The sequence below is a fragment of the Urocitellus parryii genome, chromosome 4, assembly GCF_045843805.1.
Source record: "Urocitellus parryii isolate mUroPar1 chromosome 4, mUroPar1.hap1, whole genome shotgun sequence".
Classification (NCBI taxonomy): Eukaryota; Metazoa; Chordata; class Mammalia; order Rodentia; family Sciuridae; genus Urocitellus; species Urocitellus parryii.
In genome coordinates, this window is record NC_135534.1 from 9,067,466 (window position 1) to 9,093,921 (window position 26,456).

The 26,456-nt window shown below is 39.3% G+C and overlaps 1 protein-coding gene across 3 annotated transcripts in view; it reads right to left on the bottom strand.

Annotated features, from left to right (window-relative positions):
* The window catches only part of Rtn3 (reticulon 3), a 64,166-nt gene that overhangs the window by 1,183 nt on the left and 36,527 nt on the right, over positions 1-26,456 (bottom strand). For all 3 annotated transcript variants that reach the window (XM_026414410.2, XM_026414411.2, XM_077798025.1), the window contains 5 exons: positions 5,894-6,101; positions 3,272-3,410; positions 2,244-2,313; positions 1,688-1,734; positions 1,162-1,220 (listed from right to left, as the gene is read on the bottom strand). In XM_026414410.2, the coding sequence (XP_026270195.1) occupies positions 1,162-1,220; positions 1,688-1,734; positions 2,244-2,313; positions 3,272-3,410; positions 5,894-6,101 (523 nt within the window). The remainder of the gene's footprint in view (positions 1-1,161; positions 1,221-1,687; positions 1,735-2,243; positions 2,314-3,271; positions 3,411-5,893; positions 6,102-26,456) is intronic.

Consider the following 26,456-nt stretch of genomic DNA (forward strand, 5'->3'; position numbering starts at 1 on the left):
AAAAAAAAAAAGATGTTAGCTTTAAAGCCTAGCTATAATCACCTTTCACAAATTAACTAGGGTAAATAGCCACTATATATATATATATATATATATATATATATATATATTTGTGCTGTCTGTCTGATGTAGCTCAGTGGCAAAGTACCCTTGGGTTCAATTCCCAGTTTAAAAAAAATCAAAAAATCAGGTGAAGATTCTGGCATCAAACCAGACCTAATGGATATACTCAGTTTCTTCTTAATTTTTTGTAGTGCTAGGGATGGAACCTAGGACTCACTCATGCTAGGCAAGTGCTCTATCACTGAGCTACATACATCTCTAGCCTACTCAGCTTTTTCTTGACAAACCTGGAGAAAGCACTAAAATCTGGGGTATGGAAGCAGCACACAGGGAATCTGTGGTACTTCTTTCTAAAAGAACACCTGAAGAAGGGAAGGGAAGGCTCTGGGGAATGAGACTGATCAAATTATTTGGACGGATGAATGAGGCATATTGAATCTCACTTATAGTGTATGATTCATGATATACCAATAAAAAGTTAAAAAGAAAAACTGAAGAAAGTATGGAATGTTAACATTTTACTTCAAATCATTGGTTTCATAATATTTGTTATGAATAACTGAAAATAAAAAAGCAGCTCCTTAATATAGGCGAGTCCTAGGTTCCATCCCCAGCACTACAATATTTTATTACTTGATTTAGGTATTACTTAAAAAAGAAAAGAGAGATTTGGTAATCACAGAAAACAGTTAGCTTAGCTGGGTATGATGATGTATGCTTATAACCCCAGCTACTCGGAGGCAGAGGCAAGAGGTTTGCAAATTCGAGACCAGCCTGGACAACTTGGCAAGACCCAGTCTCAAAATTAAAAAAATAAAAATAAAAAGGGCTGGGGGTATAGCTGAGTGGCAGAGCGACCTTGGGTTCTATCTCCAGTACCACAAAAACAAACAAAAAAACCCCCTAAACTTGGTGGTACTAGATTTTGAACCCAGGGCAAGTGTTCTACCTTGCCCCCCCCCCCCCAATAAACAAAACAAAGTTTTTTTTTTCAGGACGAAAATGACTATCTTTGATATGGGCATTTTAGACAAAGACTAAAAATAACCAGGGGAAAAAACACATGTCATGATGAAATGTGTTTCCAAATGTACTTACTTTTCAACAATTGACTTGGTTTGATCCCGGACGATGCCAACATAGTGATCAATCTGGGTCTTTAAGGAAAGAAAGAAGACTCAGCTGTAGTAACACATAGATTAATGTTTCAGACTTCAAATTATGCCAAGCTGTGTGAAAGTGAAAGCTTTTGCAAAGGTAAGCTTTACTTGGTACTTCCTTTACTGGAGCATTCTACTATGTAAACATCTGCTTGCACCACCCTGAACAGCCTACAGCTAACCCCCCCAAAAAACAAAAGAAACTGCTTCCTTTTACATTCGGTTTTTATTCATTAAGCATTTTTTCAACTTTTTGAAGAGATAATGCATCTATGCAATAAAACCTCGAAATGTTTACACAAGGTGTAACAAGTAAGTCTCTTTCCCACCCACATCTCTTCTAGACATCTAGTTTCTCTCAGTGGAGGAAAACACAGTGACCAATTTGAACCCAAATTTGACTTTAAAATCAACTAAAATTAGTCATTTATCAATCAGCACACTGATTTGGAATAAATGCCTACCTTGTACTTCTCATAGACAATTGGGACGCTGAAGACGAGCAGCTCCGCTGAAAGACAGAATCACAGGACAGGGCAAGTGTAGGTGTGCATGAGACAGTCACAAAGTATCAAGACACAAGCAACTGCATCCATTTACTCAGGAAATATAGGGTAATACACTTTCCTCAAAACGACAGATCCTGGCCAGAGCTCCCAATTAAGAACCATTACAAAAAAAGAGTAGATGAGAGAGGCTTGTGGTTTTTTACACTTATACAGGTTGCTTTCTTTGTCCTACAGATAACAATTTCCAAATAAAAAAAATGGCTTTATTATAAATAAGATCCCCATTTTCAAACCAAATCTAGATAACTCTCCTTTACTTCCAGCTATTTTGAAATATCATAAATGGGACCATTTAACAAATTTGTGATCACAAGTTCCTCCAGTATCTAGTTCATAGCTTCTGGCTACTGAGGTGGGACCACGTGGAACAAGTAGAGCCATGCTGGACAGCCTCTTTACTTATCCTCACAAATCACTTCAAGGAGCATGGACATTTTCCTTGCCACCTTACCAAGAATCAGAAGGGTGATTCCATTAAAAACGGCACCAACATAGGTCATCAGCCACATGAAGACAGCCAGCTGTGAAAGCCAATGTAAGAGGGGTTAAGCAGAAAACCAGTAAAGTTCATGTTAACTGATACCAATCACCTCTAGCTAACTAAGTGTGTATAAACACAGTGACCTATGACACATGATTTCAAAATGAAGGTTCCCTCACTTGCATTATACATTTAAGTGCATGAGAGAATCTATTATCAGATATTCTTTTTTGGGGGAGTACCAGAGATTGAATTTAAGGGCACTCAACTCCTGAGCCACACCCCAGCCTTATTTTGTATTTTATTTAGAGACAGGGTCTCACTGAGTTGCTTAGTTAATTCCTGTTGCTGAGGCAATCTTCCTGCCTCAACCTCCCAAACTGCTGGGATTACTGGCATGTGTCACTGCACCAGCTTATTACCAGATAATCTGATGTTCATTCTCTAATAGGAGGTGACAGCTTCTCATGATCTTTTTTTTTTTTTTGGTAGTGGGGATTGAACCCAGGGGTGCTCTACCACTGAACCACACCCCCACACCTTTTTATTTTGAGATAGAGATGCTTAAAGCCTTGCCACGTGGCTGAGGCTGGCCTTGAACTCTTGATCCTCCTGCCTCAGCCTTCTGAGACACTGGGATTACAGGTGTAATTACATGGTGTGTGCCACCATGCCCAGCTCATGATATCTATATAACTTATTTTTTTTTTTATGTTTAACAATGACATCAACAATACTTTTTTTTTTTTTTTTTTTGCTTGCAATACTGGGGATTGAACCCAGGGCCCTGCACAAGAGCTCTTGACACTGAACTAATCTCCCTAGCCCTTGGTGACAGCTTTCTCTACTGACTACTACCTTCATTTTCACAAGATGACTGAGCTAAGCATATGTTTGTTTTTGTCTGATAAGACCCTATGCACCATTTTCCCTCTGAATCAAAATCCAGACCCTGATTTTTCTTAGTTTCACCATCAAAAACTGCAGAAGCAACTAACCTTCAAGGAGTCGACCAGATCTTCCACCAGAAAGAGACGAATGATGAGTTTTAGGGCCTTGTTGACATGCACCATGGCAGCATTCATGTAATTATGGAAAGCTTCTGAGGACAGTGTAATGTCCACATCCAGGTAGGCTCTTTCAGAGGAAGAAACAATGGTCACATGTTTGAAATAAGAGGGAGCATTCTCTGTCAGCACAGCAGTTCTTGAGGGTTAAAGTGGCCTCTAGGGTGCATTTTAGAAATCTCTGGGATATTTTTTGCTATCATGGGGTGAAAATAATATCATCATTTAGTGGGCAGAGACAAAGATGCCAGATGTCTGAAAAGTATGGGGCAGTCATACACAGTGAAGAATTGTCCTATGTTCTATGTAAATTTGACTCCCTCAATGAATATTCAAAAAAAGGTGAACCCATTTATAATTAAATGGCCGTGACATATGGCTCAGTGGTAGAGCACTTGCCTAACATGTGGGAGACACTGGGTTCAATTTTCAGCACTGCATATAAATAAATGAATAAGGCAGGTGCAGTGGCGCACGCCTATAATCCCAGCGGCTCAGGAAGCTGAGGCAGGAGGATCATGAGTTCAAAGCCAGCCTCAGGAAAAGAAAGGGGCTAATAAGCAACTTGGTGAGACCCTATCTCTAAATAAAATACAAAATAGGGCTGGGGATGTGGCTCAGTGGTTTAGCGCCTTAGAGTTCAATCCCCAGTACCAAAAACAAACAAATAAAAGGCCCATCAACAAGTAAAAATATATATTAAAAATAATAATAAAAAAAAATCACAAGATTATTGTGAGGATTGAATGCCATAAGAAGTTTACAATTAAAAAAAAAAATCCTGAGTTTTGTAAAACTATACTACTGTCACATGTTTTAGGCAAGTGATATGCCACTGAGCTATAGCCCTAGGCCCTAAAACCATACTCCGTTTATGATTTGTTTCCCATTTTGGAAAATCACATCTGCACTAATGATTACAGAGGTAGGTGCAAGAATCCAACTCCACTATGCTACTGGGTATGGTCATATTCAAGCAACTAAATATTGGCTGATAGTCATTTATAATTAAGTAATATATCTATGTTTCACATTTTTATAATTGATCTGTTTTGAAACTATATTTGAAGCTAGATCACATTATCTACGAATTTCATTCAGAATGATGAAGAAGGCATTTAAAATATTTGTTTAAAAAATAATAAATTTGACAGAGCTGAAAACTTTAGAAGACCAGGGTTCTGTCCCCAGATACTACTACAGATGTAACCATGTGCTCATAACCTGTTCATTCCCTCAATACTGACTGCATGCATCTTGCATACCAGACATTCTGCTACATGCTGGGATGTCAGGAAAGGTGAGGCCACTTTTACTACCTTTAGGAGCCCCTAGTCATGGGGAAAATAGAAGAGTAATAGGCTTTTTTCCCTTCTATTTATTAAGAAAATACTTACAATTATGTGTAAGAGTTTTAAAAATTAGGTATTGTAATTAATAAATTTTCATGATACATTTTAAAATATTTTTTTTAGATACAATATCTTTATTTATTTATTTTTATATGGTGCTGAGGATTGAACCCAGGGCCTTGCATATGCTAGGCGACTGCTCTATTGCTGAGCCACAACCTCAGCCCATAAAACATATATATATATTTTTATATCTACAAGTGTCATGCAGAAAAGAACAATACTCCCTTAAGATATCAGAGCATGTTGCAAAGCAGTAAAATTTATTCACACATTCATTCTGTGCTATTGACTTATTAAAATTAATTGGCAAGAAAATTTTAATGTCACTTGACTTAAGTTATTTCTTCTTTTACAGAAGCAAAGTATATGCACAGCATGGTGGCCAGAAGGCGTTCAGCTGCAGTGCTGAGGTCACAGCAGGGCCTCTTCCTCTATGAGAAAAGGGCTTTTTAAAAAACTGTCATTTGCTAGTGTTTATGTTTTTATGGGTTAAGAATTTCAAGAAGAAAAGATCTGTTAAAGTGACAGAACAATCAGAAAAGCTAGAAACTGGATCCTAGAAATGCATGACCTACCAACTTGATTCTGGAATTATTAAAACCAAATGAGAGATAAGGAGGAAGTCAGTAATAAAACCAGGAGTAAATACATTCAGTTCTGGATGCCACCGAGAACACAGGTCCAGTTAAGATTTCAAAGCCATTTCAAGATTCATCCACATGAGGGCTGGGGTTGTAGCTCAGTGGTAGAGTGCTTGCTTTGCATGTGTGAGGCACTGGGTTCGATCCTCAGCACCACATAAAAATAAATAAGTAAAATAAAGATAGTGTGTCATATGGGAGGCTCATAGGCAAGATCGACCACATGAATGAGCGCAGTTCTAGGTGTACTGCGCTTGCCGTCATGCTCAGGGTTTAGTCCTCTTTGATCTTAAAGCGTAAGCCTTTAGTGTGTAAAAAAACGGTTTGGGCCACTTCTTAGGGTAATCATAGTCTCTAGGAGATGAATAATGTCACCAGTTAGCTCCATGAAACTCTGTATTTCTTGCTTTTTATTTAGGTCCAATTTTCAGTCTGGACCAGTCTCAGCAAACCCCTCCACTGAAATGTGGAATATTGTGTGTGATACTTCAACTCACTTGAATGGATGGCCTTCTTCTGATTTCTGTACAGCTTGGATGACAGACTTGTAGACTCTGAAGCTGATGGTGACAGAGAGAAGGGCCAGGATGAGGTAAGAAACCACACTGATGACACTGAAGGCTGCCAGGGACAGCAGCATGATCAGTGTGGTGCCAAAGACAAACCCAGTCTTCTTCACATCTCGCCAGAAAATCAGATCGTGCACTGCCAAGAGAAAGGGAATGTGAGTTGCAGAAGCAGGAACTGCTCTGGATGAGCTCTGCGCACCTGTGGGGTGTCCCACTAGCATAGAGAATCTGACAGTTAAAAGAATTTATTTTAAATATTTTTTTTTGAGAGAGAGAGAGAGAAAGAGAGAGAATTTTAATATTTATTTTTTAGTTTTCGGCCGACACACATCTTTGTTTGTATGTGGTGCTGAGGATCGAACCCAGGCCGCACACATGCCAGGCGAGCGCGCTACCGCTTGAGCCACACATCCCCAGCCCCTAAAAGAATTTATTTCAGCTGCTTAAGTCCACTAATGTAAAGTCTCATTGACCTTAAATGTTTTGGCAGAAAGGATGACAGAACTGGGCAGTGGTGTACACCTGTAATCCCAGTGACTTGGGACGATGAGGCAGGAAGATTGCAAGTTCAAGGCTAGCCTTGGCAACTAAGTAAGGCCCTGTCTCAAAATAAACAGAAAGGGGTGGAGATGCTGCTCAATGGTAAGGCATTCTTGAGTTCAACCTTGGTACTTACTGACATATATATACACATCCATAAAAAGGATGCCAGGGCTGGGGATATAGCTCAGTTGGCAGAGTGCTTGCCTTGCATGCACAAGGACCTGGGTTTGATCCCTAGCACCACCAAAAACAAAACAACAACAACAACAAAAAAAAACCAGAGTGAGGCTGGCAAAATCTTGATAACTGTTGACTAAATGAAGCAAACAAGGTTGGTGTGGGTGTCTATGGTTCTAGCACTATGGAAGCTGAGGAAAGGTGATCACCTGAGCCCAGGAATTTGAAGCCAGACTGGACAACATGGCAAATTCTAGTCAAAACCAACTGATATCGCCTACAAAGCTAACCAGAAATGTATAATTAGGGTAGGGGCAAAAAAAGTTGGTGATAAAAACAGACCAATCTCAATTAGTGTTACAATGAAACACAAGTCTTCCTGAAGAGATTTCAGGAAGGACAATGAGTTTGGGACAATATAATTATTCAAACTACTACATATATATAATACATACACACACACACACACACACACACACACACACACACACACATAATTTACCCCCCATCTTTTCATCTTTTGTGGTGCTGGGGATTGAACCCACGGCCTTGAGCACATGAGACAAGCAATCTTGCCTCAAGTTACACCCTTAGCCCTAATTTTACTTTTTTTTTGTTTGGTACTAGGGATTGAATCCGGGGTGCTCTACCATTGAATTACATCCTGTCCTTTTTATTTCAGACACATCTTGAGAAGTTGCTAATGCTGCCCTTGAACTTGTGATCCTCCTGCCTCAGTCTCCTGAGCTGCTGGGGTTATAGGCATGTGCCACTGCACACAGCTCTTAATTTTTACTTTTTAAGAGACAGGGCCTCCTTATGTTGCTTAGGTTGGCTCTGAATTCCTGGACTCAAGTAATCTCTCTGTCTCAGCCTTCTAATCAGTTGGGACTACAGGTGCATGGCCAAATCATAATACTTTTAAAAGCAAGTGGGATACTTTTAATTGTCATGTCAAGGAAACAGCTATAAACCTGGACAATCCCAGGCAACCAGATCTTATGGTTGTGAATGTAAAAACTGGAAGAACCTAAGTTCTTGTACTTTAAAACACCTCAAACTGGATGGCAGGCTGGTAACTACTTCCAATCTAGGCTCTGTAAAAGGCTGACACTTAAGTAGTAGCCCTACTGTGACTTTCCTCCCATCTACTCCGTTTAAAAAAAGGGCAAGACTTTTGGAGATAGACAAGAATTTCAGTGTTAGTAATTTCCAACCATATTACTTAAACCTGTTTAAGACTGCATATTCTCAATTGTAAAACAAATAAAATGACATCTATTTCCTAGAGTTGCTTCAAGGATAGGTTAGTGCAGGGAGAATGCTCTGCACTGTAACTGACATGCAGTAAACACTTAAACTTTAACTGCAATCAAATACAATTAGCATGAAAGACTGTGATTTGAGATCAAATGAACCTGAGCTGACCAATGACATCTACTCCTTCCCCATGTTCAGCTCCAACACTCTCTGAAAACATTTCTCTCAAGCCTAATTTTGCCCAAACTTAATATGAGTACAACTCAAAACCAAGAACACTATTAAAAAGATGCTGATTGGGGGGCTGGGGTTGTGGCAGAGCGGTAGAATGCTCGCCTAGCATGTGCGGGGGCCTGGGTTTGATCTTCAGCACCACATATTTAATAGATAAAATAAAGGTATTGTGTGTGTGTGTGTGTGTGTGTGTGTGTATTCAAAGATGCTGATTGTATAGAAGAAATGAGCACTGGTTCAGAGATTTTGACCAGGGGAGGTGACTCATGAGGAGAGGAAAGGGGCGTTATAATTACTGATTTGAAGTCGAATCATAGGTAGTAGTGCTGCAGAGCAGGTTGAAATCTGGGAGACAATTCCGGCTCATATGACTGAACTGAAACTGCAGAGGAAGTCTAACAGAACACTGGCCAAGTAAGAGGGCAAATATCAAGTGGGAGAATCTGCTAGTGGTCAGAGTTCACCTGCTACAAGAGCGATTCAACATGGAATTCTTAGAGGCTCAAGGCCACCAGTAGTAGAACAAAGTGATTTCATGTGCTTCTCTGGATGCAATGCACTGAGAAGGATAGAACAGTACTTCTGTGATATTCCTGCCCCAAACACACAACTTGAATCTAGAGAGAGAATACCAAGCAAGACAGTCTCAAAACAACTGACCTATAGTCTACAAAAGGATTAATGCTGTGAAAGAGAAAGAAGAACCTTCACATTAAAGGAGAGTAAAGACACAAAACAATATGTAAATGCCAAGTATAATCCTACACTGGACTTGGAAAAGGAAGTCAAAATAGCTTTGAAGGTATCAGTAGGACAAGGACAAAATTTGTGAATGAAAAGCACTGAACCAATGCTAAATTTCCTAAATGTGGTTAAGGTACAATGATTATGTAAAACAAATAACAAAAGTTTTTGTTTCAAGGAAATACTCTCCAGGGTATTCAGAGTAAGGAAGCAGGAAGCTTGCAAAACTCCAAAATGGTCCAGAAAAAAAACAAAACAAAACAAACAAACCAGAACTATAGAGAAGAAGGGAGCAAAAAAAGCACAGGTGGCCAAATATTAATAACTGGTGAGCTAGCGCCAGTCAAGGTCACATGGGGGCTTTTTGTACACCGCTTGCAGTTCTTCTGTAAATCTGAATATTTGAAAGAGAAAAAAAAATTAGAGGATAATGCTGAGGCCCAGAGAGAAAAGGACCTTGATGTACCAGAGAAGGACAAGGCGATAAATAGCCTAAAAGCAAATTAGAAATTCCTACCTTTGTGTAAGTTGAAAATGTCACCCTGTCTTATGAACTTTACTGCCATCTGCTGGAAAGCTGTGATAAGATGGTCAAACCTACAATGACAACAGGTGGCTAGTGCCCTCTAGGGGCCTGCAGTACATGCACCACAGTACAGAAAGCCCTAGACCAGAGGGGCATCCTGATTGACAAGGAAAAGAAGGCCCCGATGCATTACAGCTCATGGCTTGCTCTTTCTTCATTCAGGTGCTGGCTCAGTATGACTGCCCACCTTGTCTAACATCCCCTTCTCTTTCAACTCTCTATCCCATTACCCAGCTTTTTCTTCAGCACTTGTCACTTAAATTACATCTGTAGAGGCCTCTTCATATCCATTACTGAATGCTTAAATATGGGCCATCTAGTGACCGAAAGACAGCATAAACACAACCGATCTGTTTCCCGAGAATGACCCCTTATACTCAATCTATCAAGCACAGAGACCAGGGATCCTGAGTACAAAATACCAAAGAAAGGGAACTGGTGTAATGTTTGGAAACTTTTGGGAAAGACGAGAATGAATAATACAAGGAAAAAAGGTGAGAAATAAGGTAGGCGTCAAGTTTTAAAATGTGAGGTCACTAGACCTCGTATTCATTTCATAACCAGGACACCAGGAAAAGGTTGTGATGGTTTGTTTCCATGAAAATTTCTCTTCATTCTTTTCTATTTTCATTCATGTGTTTTTTCTGCCTCAGTATAGTACTTTAAAACAGAAGATTCCTAAAAGAGTTTTCTTTCTTTCCATTTCCACTCTATTCTTCTTTCATGTGTTTTATTAAGTACCCATTATGTGCTGGGCAAGTGCTAGGAGTCACAGCTGTGAATAAGGCAAACAAAATCTTTACTTACATTCCACAGGGGAAGAAAGGAAATATATATAATGAAAGTGTTGGGGCTGGGCTTGTGGTTCAAATGGTAGAGCGCTTGCCTAGCATGTGAGAGGCACTGGGTCTGATTCTCAGAACCACATAAAAATAAAATAAAGATATTGTATTGGGCTGGGGTTGTGGCTCAGTGGTGGAGCACTCTGCCTAGCAAGTGCGGGGCCCTGGGTTCAATCCTCAGCACCACATAAAAATAAATAAATAAAGGTATAGTGTCCAACTACAACTAAAAAATAAATATATAAAAAAATTGTATCCACCTAAAACTGAAAAATGAATATTTTAAAAAAAGAGAGAGAAAGTGTCCCCCTATAAGAGTGGATCACAGAATATAAACCTATGGGCTATGTGGGTGTTTTGTTTTTTTTTTTTGGCACTTGGTACTTTACTACTGAACTACATCCACAGACCTTTTGAGATGGTATTGCTAAGTTGCTTAGGGCCTTACTAAATTGCTGAGGCTGGCATAAAATTTGTGATCCTCCTGTCTCAGTTTCTGAATGGCTGGGATTATAGGTGTCTAGCACTGTGCCTGGCCCACTGAACTTTACTGAGAAGAATGTGTGCAGGAAGGCAATCAGGAAAAGCCTCTCTGCAGACTGGACACTACAGGTGAGATACAAAGGTGGGAAAGAGTTGAATGCAAAAACCCAGGGGAGGAATATTCCAGGGCAGGGAACACCCACAAGGACTGTTGGCAGAATGGTATTTGCACTTGTTTAGGAAAGGTCAGCTAGATGGTTTTAAAACAGGAATTTGGGATACAGAAAAAAAATAATAAAACTGAGTCTCAAAAGAGAAGTACCCATAAACCTTTAGAATGCAGGCAATAAATATTCACGAACCTCTAAAATGCCAAACAAGCATCTCGAGCAACCTTGGGTAATACAGCCTATATCCTCAGCCCACAACCTTGCCCACAAACAGTAACACGATGTGAGGTAAATGCTCAAGCACAGGAAGGTGATATAAGACTATAACTCTGCCCTGATTTCAACTCTAGTCCTGCTTGTAGCTACTGTCCCTCTATAAATATTAACACACCAGATGCTCTGGTTGGAGTCTCTCCTCTAGAGATGGCCAGCATTCTCCCTCACATGAGTATTCCTTGTTTGACTCCAAAAGCTTCTCACTATTGAGATGGCCTGCATTCTCCCTTCAATGTGCATTTCTTGCTTTACCCCAAAACACTTCTCTCTTGAGACAGCCCATTCTCCTTGGAATGTGTCTGCTTTCTGAAATAAATGAATCTATATCTCTGGCTGGCACACATGCTGAAATTCTTTCCTGTCATGTTTGCTAAGGACCCTACTTGTGCTGAATCAAAGTCTTAATACGGGTAAACCCCTACCCCCCACCCAGGTAATAGTCAGGGAAAGGGAGACTGGCTGGATCGCAGAACACTTCCAGAGAACAAGAAGGTTAAGAAGCTTGGTCCCACTAAAAACGGCAAGCAAGGCCTGGGGATACAGCTCAGTGGTGAACATTTGCCCAGCATGTTCAAGGCCTTGGGTTCAAACCCCATTCCAAAGGAAGGAAAAAAATCAAGCAGGGCAATAACATGATGTACTCTTTTTAAAAAAAATATTTTTATTTTTTAGTTGTAGTTGGACACAATACCTTTATTTATGTGGTGCTGAGGATCGAACCCAGGGCCTCGAATGTTGCTAGGCAAGCGTTTCACTGCTGAGCTACATATAATCCCAGACCCATAACTTTTTTTTTTTTTAAGAGAAACACTTGCTATTATTTGCTGTTATACAGAAAAATGGATTGGGATGGAGCACAAGTGAAAGCAGGGAGACCTGGAGGCTATTATGGAAGTGTAAATGAGAAACATGTGGTCATTTAGGTTAGGATGGTGTGACGATAATGAGAAAAACCAAATTAAAACTCAAGTTTCTGCTGGGCATGGTGGTGCATACCTGTAATCCCAGTGACTTGGGAGGCTGAGCCCTAAGCAACTTAGTGAGACCCTGTGTCAAAATGAAAAATAAAAAGAGTTGGGGAGATAGCCCAGTGGTAAAGCACCCTAGGTGCAATGCCAGGTACTAAAAACAAAACAAAAACCCCTCAGTTTCTCCCAGTATAATCTCAACAAGAAACTATCGTGGAAATTCTAAACAGTTTAGGAATTGTGTGCCATGAATAGATAGGGAGTATCAGGATGAGGGGGAAGATCTGAGCTATATTTTGAAACCAGAACTTGGGGATGGGATTGAATGTGGGGGGGACAAAGGGCAGGGGAGAAGGAGTATGAGTGACATCTAGATCCCAGTCTGAGCAAAATGGATGGCTGTGGTATTATTTACTGATATGAAGAATGAAGGGCAGGGAGTGCTACCTTTGGGATGGAGATACCCATTACTAAGCAAGGTGGGCAGATTCATCAGTGTGGAAAACACAGGCAAGTCTGAGCCGGAGATACACGTTTGAAAGTCATAGCACACAATTTAGAAGTCATGGGAATGGATGTTGTTACCCAGTACCGATACAGAAGGTGGGCCAGATCCATTCTGAGATATTCCAATATCTAGTAGCCAAGTAGGAGTGCAACTAGTGAGAGGAAACTGAGTAAATACTCAGGAGTTGTTAACAGTGGTCCATTTTATGCTCTGAATAGAGCCCTTGCTGCTCTGCCACTGCAACTTATTTTATATATTTATTTTTAAAAAATTTTTTAGTTTTCGGCAGACACAACATCTTTGTTTGTATGTGGTGCTGAGGATCGAACCTGGGCCGCACGCATGCCAGGTGAGCGCGCTACCGCTTGAGCCACATCCCCAGCCCTGCAACTTATTTTTAAAATGAACATGTTTCTTTCTCTTCCTCTCTCCCTGTCCTCCCTAATTTGGGGAAACAGGATTATCTTTCCTCCCATCCTAAACAGAGTTATCAGTCCTTGAGTACACGCCCACCACAGGAAGGAAGTAATTCAGATTTGGGGATGACACAGAAGATCTCAGAAATGAAGGTTTCCCAAATTAACAAATGAATTACAACTCCAAAAGAGAATGCTTGGAATATAGGCTTCGATTTGCCTCTTTAAAAACCTCCTCTTGGAACTGGAGTTGTGGCTCAGTGGTAGAGCACTTGCCTAGAATGTGTGAGGCACTAGGTTCGATTCTTAGCACTGCATACAAATAAATAAAGGTCCATCAATATCTAAAAAATAATAAATAAATAAATAAATAAACAAACAAACAAATAAATAAATACCCTCCTGTTTCCCCTGATGGAATCATAGCCTCTGGGACAGGAGGGACGTCCCCTGCGTTTCTCCTTTGCTAGCAAAGCAATAAAACCTTTTCTTTTTTCTCAAAACTGTGGTTGACACCAGGGACAAGGAATGAGCTTTTGGTAACTGAGGCAGGGGACCATTAGGACAGTGTGAATCACAGAAGCAGAAAGGAGTGCTTTGAAGAAGAGGACATAGAAACTGGCTAATTCTGCTGAGGATGAATAAGAAAAAAGTCACCTTGAAATCGGCAATATGGAGATATTGGTGACCTGGACAGAGTGGTGGGAACATTAATGACTAGAGGCAGCTGGAGCAGATTATTGGTGAAGATGTGGAGGCAGTATGAGAAAAAATGCTGCGCTAGTATGGCTGGAGGCATTTGGAGCTAAGGGACAGATTAGATGGAGAAAACACCAAAGCATGCTTATGTGCAGACACAAACAGGGACAAGATAGCCGCAGAGGCAATGAAGTCCAAAAGAAGGCAGCGAAGGCCATACAAATGGCCAAAAAGCCATGAAAGATGCGCCAGATCATTAGGAGAAATGCATACCAAAATCAAGAGAACCCACTAGGATGATTATAGTACATAAAAAAGGACATAATTATAAGGACACGGAATGATTAGAACCACGGAACATTTTTATATTCCCACAAAAAAATTTCTCCTGATAATCTGGCACATCTTTCATGTGTGCTTTGGTGTTTTATGGACAGAAAGTAGATTCATGGTTATCTGGGCCTGGGATGGTAGGAAATGGGAAGTGACTGGTAATGAATATATGTTTTTTTTTTAATTTTTAATTTAAAAAAAGTAATTAAAATATTTTTAGTTATAGATAGACACAACACCTTTCTTTCTTCCTTCCTTCCTCCCTTCCCTCCCTCTCTTTCTTTTTTTCTTGTGCTGAGGATCAAACCCAGTGCCTCACATGTGCTAGACAAGTGCTCTACCAATGAACCACAACCCAGCTCCTGGGTATAGGGTTTCTTTTCCTTTATTCCTTTTTAGTTTTTTAGGACCTGGGGATGGAACCCCCAGAGCTTTACATGTACTAGGCAAGTGCTCTTCCAAGGAGCTCAGCCCTCCACATGCCCTTCCCCTTTCTTTTAAAGAAATGGGGTCTCACTATGTTGCCCAGGCTGGCCTTGAACTCTGGGCTCAAGTGATCCTCCTGCCTTAGCCTCCCAAGCAGCTGGAATCACATACGCTTGTCACAGTTTCCTGGGTTTCTTTTTCAGGGGGACTAAAATCATAAAAAATTAGACTGTTGTAATGGTTACACAAACCTGTAGTAAAAGCCATATAAAAACCACTGAGGGGCTGGGGATATAGCTCAGTTGGTAGAGGGCTTGCCTCACATGCACAAGGTCCTGGGTTCAATTTCCAGCACCACTGGGGCGTGGGGGGGAACCACTGAGCCTGAATTGTACACACTGAATGAATGAACTTAAATTCTTGACTTATGTATATTTAAAAAGGTGAAATAAATCCACAATTATAGACAGATTGCAATCCCACTTTCTCCATAATTGGTAGAACAAGTGGAAAGCCAATGAAAATACAGAAGACTTGAATAACACTGTCAACCAATTTGACCTTCCTGACATTATAGAACACCCTATTCAATCAAAGCAGAATATACACATATGCATGAAACATTTACCAACATTTATATGAACTAAATCCTGAACCATCAAATAATCCCAATAAACCTAAAAGGATTCAAATCACTTTTCTGCATGAGGTTGGGGGATGGAACCAGGGCCCTGTGCATGCTCTACCACTTGGCTTCACTTGCAGCCCTCAAGTTACTTATGCTAATTACAAGATAATCATATAAAATACCCAGACAATCCTCAATATCTATAAACTAAATACCACATTTCTAAACAACCCATGAGTCAAACAAGAAATCAACATGAAAATAAAATATTTTGAATTGAATGAGAATGAAAACACATTAATAGTTGTGGGATACAGCTACAAAAGTAGCTACTCTAAAGCAGTAGAGGAATAATGACACCACAAACGTGCCTGTATTAAAGAAGCAAACCAGTGGTATTGGCTTCAACCTTAGGAAACTAAAAAGAACAATTAGAGGGCTGGGGGTATATAACTCAATGGTAGAACATGTGTGAGGCTCTGGGTTTCACCCCTAGCAACATCAAAATAAACAAATGTGCCAGGCCTTAAATTCAACCCCCAGTACCAGGAGGGGAGGGGAGTTCTACCAACCACTCACAAATATACCTATTAACCCAGGAAATAGGGCTCATTCTTACTCCTCTTTCATATCCTTCAATTTAACAACAGGGACACATAAAGTCTAACTTCTTGAATTTACACAGGAAAATAAAGATCTTAATTTTGATTAATTTTCATAGAAGATCCTTAAACATTTTTATGACTATAATTTTTTAAAAAGATTTTATTAGTTGTTGATGGACCTTTATTTACTTATATGTGGTGCTGAGAATCAAACCCAGTGCTTCACACATGCTAGACAAGCACTGTACCACTGAGCCCCAGCCCCAGCCCCAGTGACTATAATTTAATTCATACAAGCCCACTACTTAGAGGATATTGTACCACCCCAGTGGCTCTCACTTGAATGTGAGAAGAGAAACCAGACTGCAAGATGGGAAGTGGGCCCTGACTCTAGGGAGGTTCAAAACATGACCTTTTCCATGCTGCAAACAAACAGTTGCTTCTCTAAAGATTCTTTCTTCTTTCTTATTTTTTAATTTTTTGTATTATGGGGGTTTGAGCCCAGAGGTGCTTTACTATTGAGCTATGCCCTTAACCCCTTTTATTTTTTGGAGACAGGATCTCCCTATGTTGCCTAGACTGACCTCAAACTTGAGATCCTCCTGCTTCAGTCTCCCAAGTGCTGGGAATACAGGCCTGTACCACTTTCTCTAGAGATTCTGATGCCTCAAGTAGAGAACCACTGCTCAAGAAAACCTCTGGTACAGACATGGAACGTCCTTTTCACTGGGTAAATTGAGTGTATCTTGGCTACTCTGAAACAGAAGACAACCACTGAGAGTTGATGGGCTAAGAATCTTCTGTTCCACTAGTATACAATCTTGTGGAGACACAATGAAAAAACTTTGGCTAATCTCTTCCAAAAGTCCTAAAGAGAACTGGCCCCCATGACTTTCATTGGGTACTGGAAAAACAGGCCAAAAATTTTCAAAAGATCAAAGCCAGTGTCTCTTTACCTTTTAGATTATAACTTTATCTATCTTTAATATCATGTTACCTAAATTTTATTTTCATTTGAAAGAATTTTTTTCTAGCTATGTCAATGTTTAAAATCTTGTGACAAATTATTGTGCTATGCAAAATCTTTTATTACTTGAACCTACTTTAAAGGCCTCTTAAAGTCAAATCATCAAATTATTTTGCTTGTGGCAATGAAGCTTCTGAGAAAGAATGGCAGTAACAACCAAGAGTGTTTCTATTGATGGTGGGATTATAAATAATTCCTCACTGAGCTGCTTAGTGCTCCGCTTTTGCTGAGGCTGGCTTTGAACTCATGATCTTCCTGCCTCAGCCTCCTGAGCTGCTGGGATTACAGGTGTGTGCCACCACACCCAGCAATTCCTTCTTTTTATTTTCCAAGTCTTCTATAATATGATCATATTACCTTTTTTTTTTTTTTTTTTTTAAAAACCACAGATTGAACCAGAGGCACTTAACCAGTGAGCCACGTCCCCAGGCCTTCTTACTTTTTATTTAGCAACAGGGTGTCACTAAATTGCTTAGGGTCTTGCTAAGTTGCTGAGGCTGGCTTTGAACTTGTGATCCTCCTGCCTCAGCCTACAAAGTTGCTGGGATTACAGGCATGTGCCACCATGGTTTGGCAGTCCTATTATCTTTATTGCAAAAATTAAAAATGCCCATGTTATTTAAAAATTAAAAATGCCTAGGGCTGGAGATGTGGCTCAGCGGTAGCGCGCTCGCCTGGCATGCGTGCGGCCCGGGTTCGATCCTCAGCACCACATACAAACAAAGATGTTGTGTCCGCCGAGAACTAAAAAATAAATATTAAAAAAATTCTCTCTCTCTCTCTCTCTCTCTCTCCTCTCTCACTCTTTCTTTAAAAAAAAAAAAAATGCCTATGTTATTTAAGGATGTCAGGTGCAGTACCCATAATACACCAAAAGAGGGCATGTGCACACACCATGGTAATCTCAGGCTAAGGAAAAACATGAGCCTAAGTGGTTTCAGCAGGAATAGCAGTGAACCTTGTTGACTCCTTACCCATTTACTCTGTTACTCAATTTGGGGAAAGATCTTGGTTTGATTCTAAGTTCACTCATTCCCAAAGGTCAACTCAATTTAATTTCCCAAGTACACACTTCAATAGAAAAGAAAGGCTGTTCAAACACTTATTCTGAAAAGGAATAAATGTGAAAGAAATTTCAAGGTTTAGTAGTCAATCCACTTTAACATAATTTTAAAAGAACAAAATTCAAGGACCTGTACAGTTTATTTTTCTTGGAACAGTTTTTCAAAATATAACAATATGTAACACACCTAAGAAAATTTAAACGTGTGAAATAATTAAATGGGAAAAAAGTGCCAGACTTTATGATCACAAAAGGAAAAACTGTTCATTAATGTAGGAGAAAGCCAGAAATATAGCTTATTAATTTATTTATTGGTACCAGGGATTGAACTCAGGGGCGCTTAACCACCGAGTCACATCCCCAACCCTTTTTGTTTTGACACAGGGTCTAAGTTGCTTAGGGCCTAACTAAATTGCTGAGGCTGGCTTTGAACTTGTGATCTTCCTGCCTCAACCTCCTAAGCTGGGGGATGTACCTTAATGATAGAGTGCTTGCCTAGAATACATAAAGCCCTGGGTTCCATCCCAGCACTGAAAAATAAACAAATAAATAAGTGAATAGGCACTTAAAAAAAAAAAGAACAATTTATGTAAAGAAAAAGACGTGCATTTCCACATGGATTATTTCTCTTTTTGATAGAGGGGTACTTTTTGAATTGTAAAAGAGAGCAGATGATGTTTGTACATTTTAGATTCAAATTTTGTGGCCACTGAAATGGGTTAATAGTCTGCTCTGCTACAGATTGCCTTAACCAAAGAAATTCCCCTGAAAATGGCACAGAAGAATCATTGAAGGAAGACAAAGCTGCCACTGTCAAATACAGACACACATGCCTTTGGCCACAGAAAAGTCGGCAGCAGGCCAAAGAAATTTGTAGGAAACCCTTTCAACTAACATTCTCTCAGACTCAGAAAAAATAGTTTTTCGTTCACTAAAATAACCTAACATCGCCTTTGCCCTCAATTTCAGATTTATAAAGCACAGAAAACAAAATGGCATTGACTACTCCCCCCCAACTGGATAGCCGGGTGGATCTGAAAATGTTAACTTCTGTCCTTAGTTTATCTAAAGAATAAAGATAATAACTGCAATGCTCAATCAAGATAGAATGGATAAAACACAACACTAATCCTAGTTTTCTACCCCCCCCCATTAAGACTGGCAGGTTTTGTATATGTTGGACAACTATACAATTTACAAATTCAAACAGTATAGCCACTGTGGTAGCCCATGCCAGCCACCTCAGCTACTCAGGAGGCTGAAGCAGAAGGATTTCAAGCAAGGCCAGTTTGGAGAACTCAGCAAGCTCCTGTCTCAAAAATGAAACATAAAAAGAGTTGGGGGATGTAGCTCAATGATTAAGTATCCCTGATTCAATCTCTGGTATGAAGTGGTGGTGGTATGTGTGTGTAGGGAACAACAAACTCAATACAGATTTAAACTTCCAGAAGCTAATGGAAAACACTAGTTAACTGCTAACAACTGTCAAAGATCAATCAAATTTAGTAAGTAGTTTAATGTCCCCACCCCTCCACCTTCTTGTACTGGGGATAGAACCCAGGGCTTCACATGTGCTTAGTCATGTGTTCTGACGCACACACCCAGTCCCTCACCTAATTACTTCTAATTCAGCTTTCTATTCTAGTGAGGTTATGCCAACGTATTTCTTCTATGGTTTGACACACTTGGACACATGCTTCTTTTTATGAGTGCTGGGTATTGAACCCAGAGATGCTTTACCACTGAGTCACATCCCCAGCTCTTTCTTTTGAGATAGGGCCTTGCTAAGTTGCCGGGGCTTGTTCTGCAAAGATATAGGTGTGCCCCACAACATCTGACCACATGTGCTTCCTTGGCAGTTTGTAAACTAATGTGGATATGGGATAGAGCTTCAGACTATAACAATATGTGACAGTAACACTGATTAATAAATCTCACATATCAAAGAAAACTCAGCTTCCCTGACATTGTCCCTTGATCATAAAATGATTCTAGACTGGCACAGTGGTGCATGCTCATAATCCCAGTTACTTGGGAGGCTGAAGCACATACTGAGTTCTGAGATCTTATTCTATTTCCCTAGCAGCTCTACCAAGTATTTCCACCATGAGAAACATGGGGATCTGATTATAACTGGGACAGCTTCCCTACCTGTTTTATTTTCCCCAAGCATATAGCAAATTTGAGAAGAGTTTAGAGTGAACATCCATAGACTCATCATCTGGATTTTACCATTAACATCTTTGTATTTCTTTTTTGCAGTGCTGGGATCAAACCCCAGGGCCTTATGCATGCTAGGCTAATGCTCCATCACTGAATTACAATCCTATTATTTTTGTTACTCTGGTAAAATATGCATATCATAAAATGTATCATCTTGGCCAATTTTGGGGGGAGTTCAGTAGTAGTAAGTATTGTTTTTCCATATTGTTGTGCAACCATTAACACCATTCATTAACCTATTTTGTTCCATGACCAGATATGGAACATTTAACATTTATAAAAAGCTAGTATATAACATGATAATAAAATATAATTACATCACAGTATTAATGCAATACTATATATAAGCTCTAGATTATGATTTCTAACCAATTTTAATGCACCTGTGTCAATTTCTTTTTTTTTTTTTTTTTGAGAGAGAGAGAGAGAGAGAGAGAGAGAGAGAATTTTTTAATATTTATTTTTTAGTTCTCGGTGGACACAACATCTTTATTTGTATGTGGTGCTGAGGATCGAACCAGGGCCGCAAGCATGCCAGGCGAGCGCGCTACCACTTGAGCCACATCCCCAGCCCTGCACCTGTGTCAATTTCATTGAAATATTCACAGAATTGAAAACTTAAGATTTACTGGACCTGACCCTTCTGTTCACTCATGTTTTTAAAAAATGCATTTCCAAGTAAATTACCGATAGTAGAAAATCTACTTCAGCTTGCATATCTTTTTTTTTCCTTTCCTTTTTTTGTACCAGGGATTGAACTTAGGGACACTCAACCACTGAGCCAAATCCCCAGCCCTATTTTGTATTCTATTTAGAGACAGGGTCTCAATGAGTTGCTTAGCGTCTCATTGTTGCTAAGGCTGGCTTTGAACTCACGATCCTCCTGCCTCGGCCTCCAGAGCTGCTAGGATTATAGGCATATGCCACTGCTCCTGGCTGCATATCATTTCTAAAGTTCAAAATTAGTTTGGCATTTTTCTTTAGAAAACTCTTTAGAGTTTTACTTACAATGAAATATACAATATAGTCACTGAGTCTGAAGATGTGCACACACCTATATAATCCTATAAGTCTACAGAATATTACTATACCCAAAAAATGTTCCCAAATGCTTCATTCTAGTTGTTATAGTTTTTGAAATATCTGGTATCCCACAAAGACCCATGTGTTGAAGGCTTGATTCCCAGAGGAGCAGTATTGAGAGGTGGTGAAACCTAACAATTTTATGTGACAGGGCATGTTGCTGCATGTCTTGGCCAAGAGGTGAGCAACTCTCCTCCATCACATGCTCCTTGCTATGATATGCCCCCAGAGGTCCAAGAACACCAAGGCCAACCCACCATGGACTGAAATCTCTAAAGCTGTGAGCCAGATTAAGCCTTTTCTGTTTATGAGTTGATTAGTTCAGGTATTTGTTACAGTAATGGAAAACTGATGGACATAACAGTCAATACCCCAGAAGCTGCAGTGTCCCGCCCACCCCCCATTTTGCTGCTTCTACAGTTTCATACACATGGAACTAAGAAGTAGGTATTCTTATACACATATGTACATTTTTATTTATTTTGATGATGATAGGGATCAAATCCAGAACCTCACACATATGAGGTGCACACTCAAGACTGAACTACATCTCCAGGCCCAATATATTCTTTTTCTTTTTTAAGTATTTTTTTTTTTTTAGTTGTAGATGGACACAATATCTTTTTTTTTTTTTTTTAATGTGGTGCTGAGGATTGAACCCAGTGTCTCACACATGCAAGGTAGGCACTCTACCACTGAGCTACAGCCCCAGCCCTTCTTTTTTTTTTTTTGGTCCTGGGGACTAAACCTAGGGATGCTTAACCACTGAGCCACATCCCAGCCCTCTCTTGTATTTTATTTAGAGACAGGGTCTCATCAAGTTGCTCAGGACTTCACTAAGTTGCTGAGGCTGACTTTGAACTCAAAATCCTCCTGCCTCAGCCTCCCTAGCTGCTGGAATTACAGGCATGCACTAATATGTCTGGCTTGTATTCTTTTTCTACTGCTTCTTTCACTGGCTATAATATTTTATTAATCTATACTGATGAAAAGTGTCAAAAAAAAGAGCTATATCACAGGTTATTTATACTTTGTTGACAGGCTGTTGACTATTTTCAGTTGGGTCATTACGAATAAAACCGCTATGAATAATTACAAGTATTTGTGAATACATGTTTTCTCTCTCTGCAGTTGAGTTGCTGAATCAGAGAGGAGGTGTGTGTTAAGTTTTCTAAGTATTGTACTATACGTTCTTAGCAATAGTTATTCTATAACTTTGCCACCATTAGGTGTTGTCAATCTTTAGCCACCTGGATGGTGGTGGTAGTGGCATCTTATTTTAATTATGTGAAGATTCATTATGTTGAACACATTTACATTGGATTACTAATAATTTTTTTTTTGGGGGGGTGAGAGTACCGGGAATTAAACTCAGGGGCACTCAACCACTGAGCCACATCCACAGCCCTATTTTGTATTTTATTTAGAGACAGGGTCTGAATTGCTTAGAGCCTCACTGTTGTTGAGGCTGGCTTTGAACTTGGATCCTTCTGCCTCAGCCTCCCAAGATGCTGGGATTACAGGCGAGTGCCACTGCACCTGGCTGGATTATTGGTCATTTGCATAACTTATTTTATGAAGTGTCATAAGCTGTTCTGTCCAACTTCTTTTATTGGCTTGTCCTTTTTTAAAAATTATTTCATAGATACTAGTTCTTCATTAAATACACATTTTGCCAGTATTTTCTCCCAAATGAATGGTGCTTTTTATTGAACAAATTTTAAGTCTGATTAATTTTATGCTTAATGCATTCTGTGACCGATGAAACCTCTGACTATCCTAAAGTCATAAATATATTCTCCTTTGTTTGGTTTTTGGGATTGAACCCCAGAGAGCTTTACCACTGAGCTACATCCCCAGCACCCTGCCCTTCTGTTTTTTAACTCAGGGGCACTCGACCACTGAGCCACATCCCTAGCTCTATTTTATATTTTATTAGAGACAGGGTTTCACTGAGTTGCTCAGAGCCTTGCTAAATTGCTGAGGCTGGCTTTGAACTTGCAATACTCTTGCCTCCACTTCCCGAGCTGCTGGGATTCAAAGGCATATGCCACCGCACCCTGCTCCTCAGTCTTTTACATGCTAAGTAAATGCTCTATCACTGAGCCCACCATCCTCCAGCCATAATTAGCCATTTTTTTTTTAATAGTACTGGGTATCAAAGCCAGGGGCACTTTGCCAGTGAGCCTCATCTCTTGCCCTTTTTATTTTTTAATTTTGACACACGGTCTCGCTAAATTGCTGAGGCTGGCCTTTAACTTGCAATCCTCCTGCCTCAGCCTCCTGAGTTACTGGGATTTATGGTCTGTATTACTATGCCCAGCTATTCCCCATCCTTCTAAATTCTATTAATTTCTGCTCTTACCTTTATTTCATTTCTTCTACTTATTCGGGTTTTGGTTTGTTCTCCTTTCACTAGCTTCTCCAGTTGAAACCTTAGATCTTTGATTTTTTTTTCTTTTCTGATTATTTAGAACTATAAGTTTCTTGGCACTGTATTGTCCAAGTCTGATGTTTTTATTTTCATTGTCAGTTTAAAATATTTCAATTTTTTAATGATTTTTTCTTATTTGTAGATCATGTAAAAGTGTCTTATTTAATTCCCAAATATTTGAGAATTTTCCTAAATATCTTATTTTCATTATTCTAACATCTGTTTCATTATGGTCTTAGAACATACTCTGTATGATATACATTCCTTAGAGCAGGACATGGTGGTGCACTACTGTAATCTTAGTGACTCAGGAGGCTGAGGCGGAAGGATCCCAAGTTCAAGGCCAAGTTCAGCAACTTTAGTGAGACCCTAACAAATTAGGGTCTCAAAATAAAAAATAAAGAAGACTGGGAGGGCTGGGGATATAGCTCAGTTGGTAGAGTGCTTGCCTTGAATTCACAAAGCCATGGGTTCAATCCCCAGCACAAAAAAAAAAAAAAAAAAAAAAGACTGCGGATGTGGCTTGGTGGTAAAATGCCTCTGGGTTCAATCCCCAGCACTAAAATAGATAATAAATTCCTTTGAAATTGAGAATTTTTTATGACCTCGCCAGTTTCTATAATGTTGAATGTATACTTTATTTACTGGTAGGAAGTTTACTCTGCAATTTGTAGGGTAGCAGGGTGTTGTATAAATATTACCTAGGTCAAAGTGTTTGATCATATTGTTCAGAAATGTGTGTCTAATTGGTTATTGATCACTGAGAAAGAGGTATTAAATCTCCAGCCAGGCGTGGTGGCACAAGCTTGTAATCCCAGTGTGGGAGGCTGAGACAAGAGAATCATGAGTTCAAAGCCAGCCTCATCAAAAGCAAGGCACTATGGGGGCTGGGGTTGTGGCTCAGGGGTAGAGTACTTGCTTAGCATGTGCGCGCCCTGGGTTTGATCCTCAGCACCACATAAAAATAAATATTGTGTCCAACTACAACTAAAATAAATAAATAGATAGAAAGATAAATAAATAAATAAATAGATAGATAGATAGATAGAAAGCAAGGCACTAAGCAACTCAGTGAGACCCTGTCTCTAAAAAATAAAACAAAACAAAACAAAAAAAGATCTCTAATAATGAGTACAGAATTGCCCACTTCTCCCCTTTATTTCTGTTGACTATTACTTCACGTATTTTGAAACATATAAATTTATGACTGTCAAGATTTCCTGCTGTCTTTTACCAAAACATGTCTTATTTTTATTTCTGGTAATACCCTTGTTTCTTGTGCTTGTTGACAGCAATATATATATATATATATATATATATATATATATATATATATATATAGTTTTTTTTGACATTTTTTTATTTACTTACTTTCTACTGTTTTTATTCTTCTGGAGAATATTAATATTTTTGTTTTAGTATGCAATTAAATTTGGTTAAACCCAAATTGCAAACTATGGTCTAATAAGTAGTACCTCAAACCTCAGTTCAGTTTTTTTACTTTTAGCTGGTCTGCCTGGAATCTTGAGTATACTCGTGGTTCAGGGATTAAACAGAGGTTATACACAGAGTTCATCTTATGCATAGAATTTTAGGTTTTCATTGTCTACATCTTTCCTTTCCAGGATTCCTTCTCCCTTCATTATCTAGTGCTTGACTTGTTGCGGCTGACCCAAATTCCATCCTCAGGTAACTTTCTGTGAAAGTTTTGGGCAACTGATCAGGTGCCAACTTCTTCAACCTGTCTTCTGGCTAAAAGGAGTAAAAACTGCAAATGAATTCCATGTTGTCTCTTCTTAAAACTGTCAACTCTCTCAGTATCTGCTTGCTTCTTTCATTCTCCATTGTCTTCAACCTTTGTTTTTTAAGCAGAGTGTATAATTACATGAAGAAAGGTTGCATCCAATAGAAGCCTACTAGACCATAATAAAAGAAAAAAAAAAACATTGTGATCTGTTTTAAAAAATTACTTTAGGGGCTAAGAATATAGGTAAACAAAATAGACACACAAGAACAACAAACTATGTGTGGGGGTATATAAATTCACTATTTTTTTTTTGAGAGAGAGAGAATGAATGAGAATTTTTTAAATATTTTATTTTTTAGCTTTCGGTGGAAACAACATCTTTATTTTATTTTTATGTGGTGCTGAGGATTGAACCCAGCACCCTGCACATGCCAGGTGAGCACATTACTGCTTGAGCCACATTCGCAGCCCATAAATTCACTTTTAATGATACCAAAATAGGGATCCTTCTGTATACTTTGTTTTGTAACTCACTTGTTTTCTACTTTAAGCATGCATCCTGTCATAAAAACGGCTACGTGCTCATTGCAAAATACTCAACTATAATAATATTTAAAAACAAACAAAACTACAAAGATGTGCCAGATTCATGATGGCTGTTACCTCTTAGGAAGTGAGGGGAAGAATTAAGTGGGTCAGGTAGCAATCAAAGGGCATTTTAGTTCGGAAAAAAATAGGACCACCCATGTTAACAATTAATAGAAGTTAATTCTATGAGTAGAGACACGTGTTCATCTTCGTACTTTTCTGTATTTTTTCTGTTTCTTAAAAACAAACACCTATAACAACTTCAATGACTGTACAATAAATATTCTGTTGCTTAGGTATGTCATATGTACTCAACCAATTGTTAAAGACATTGAGATGGGGGGCTGGGGTAGTGGCTCATTTGTAGCATGCTTGCAGAGCATGCATGAGGCACTGAGTTCGATTCTCAGCACCACATATAAATAAAT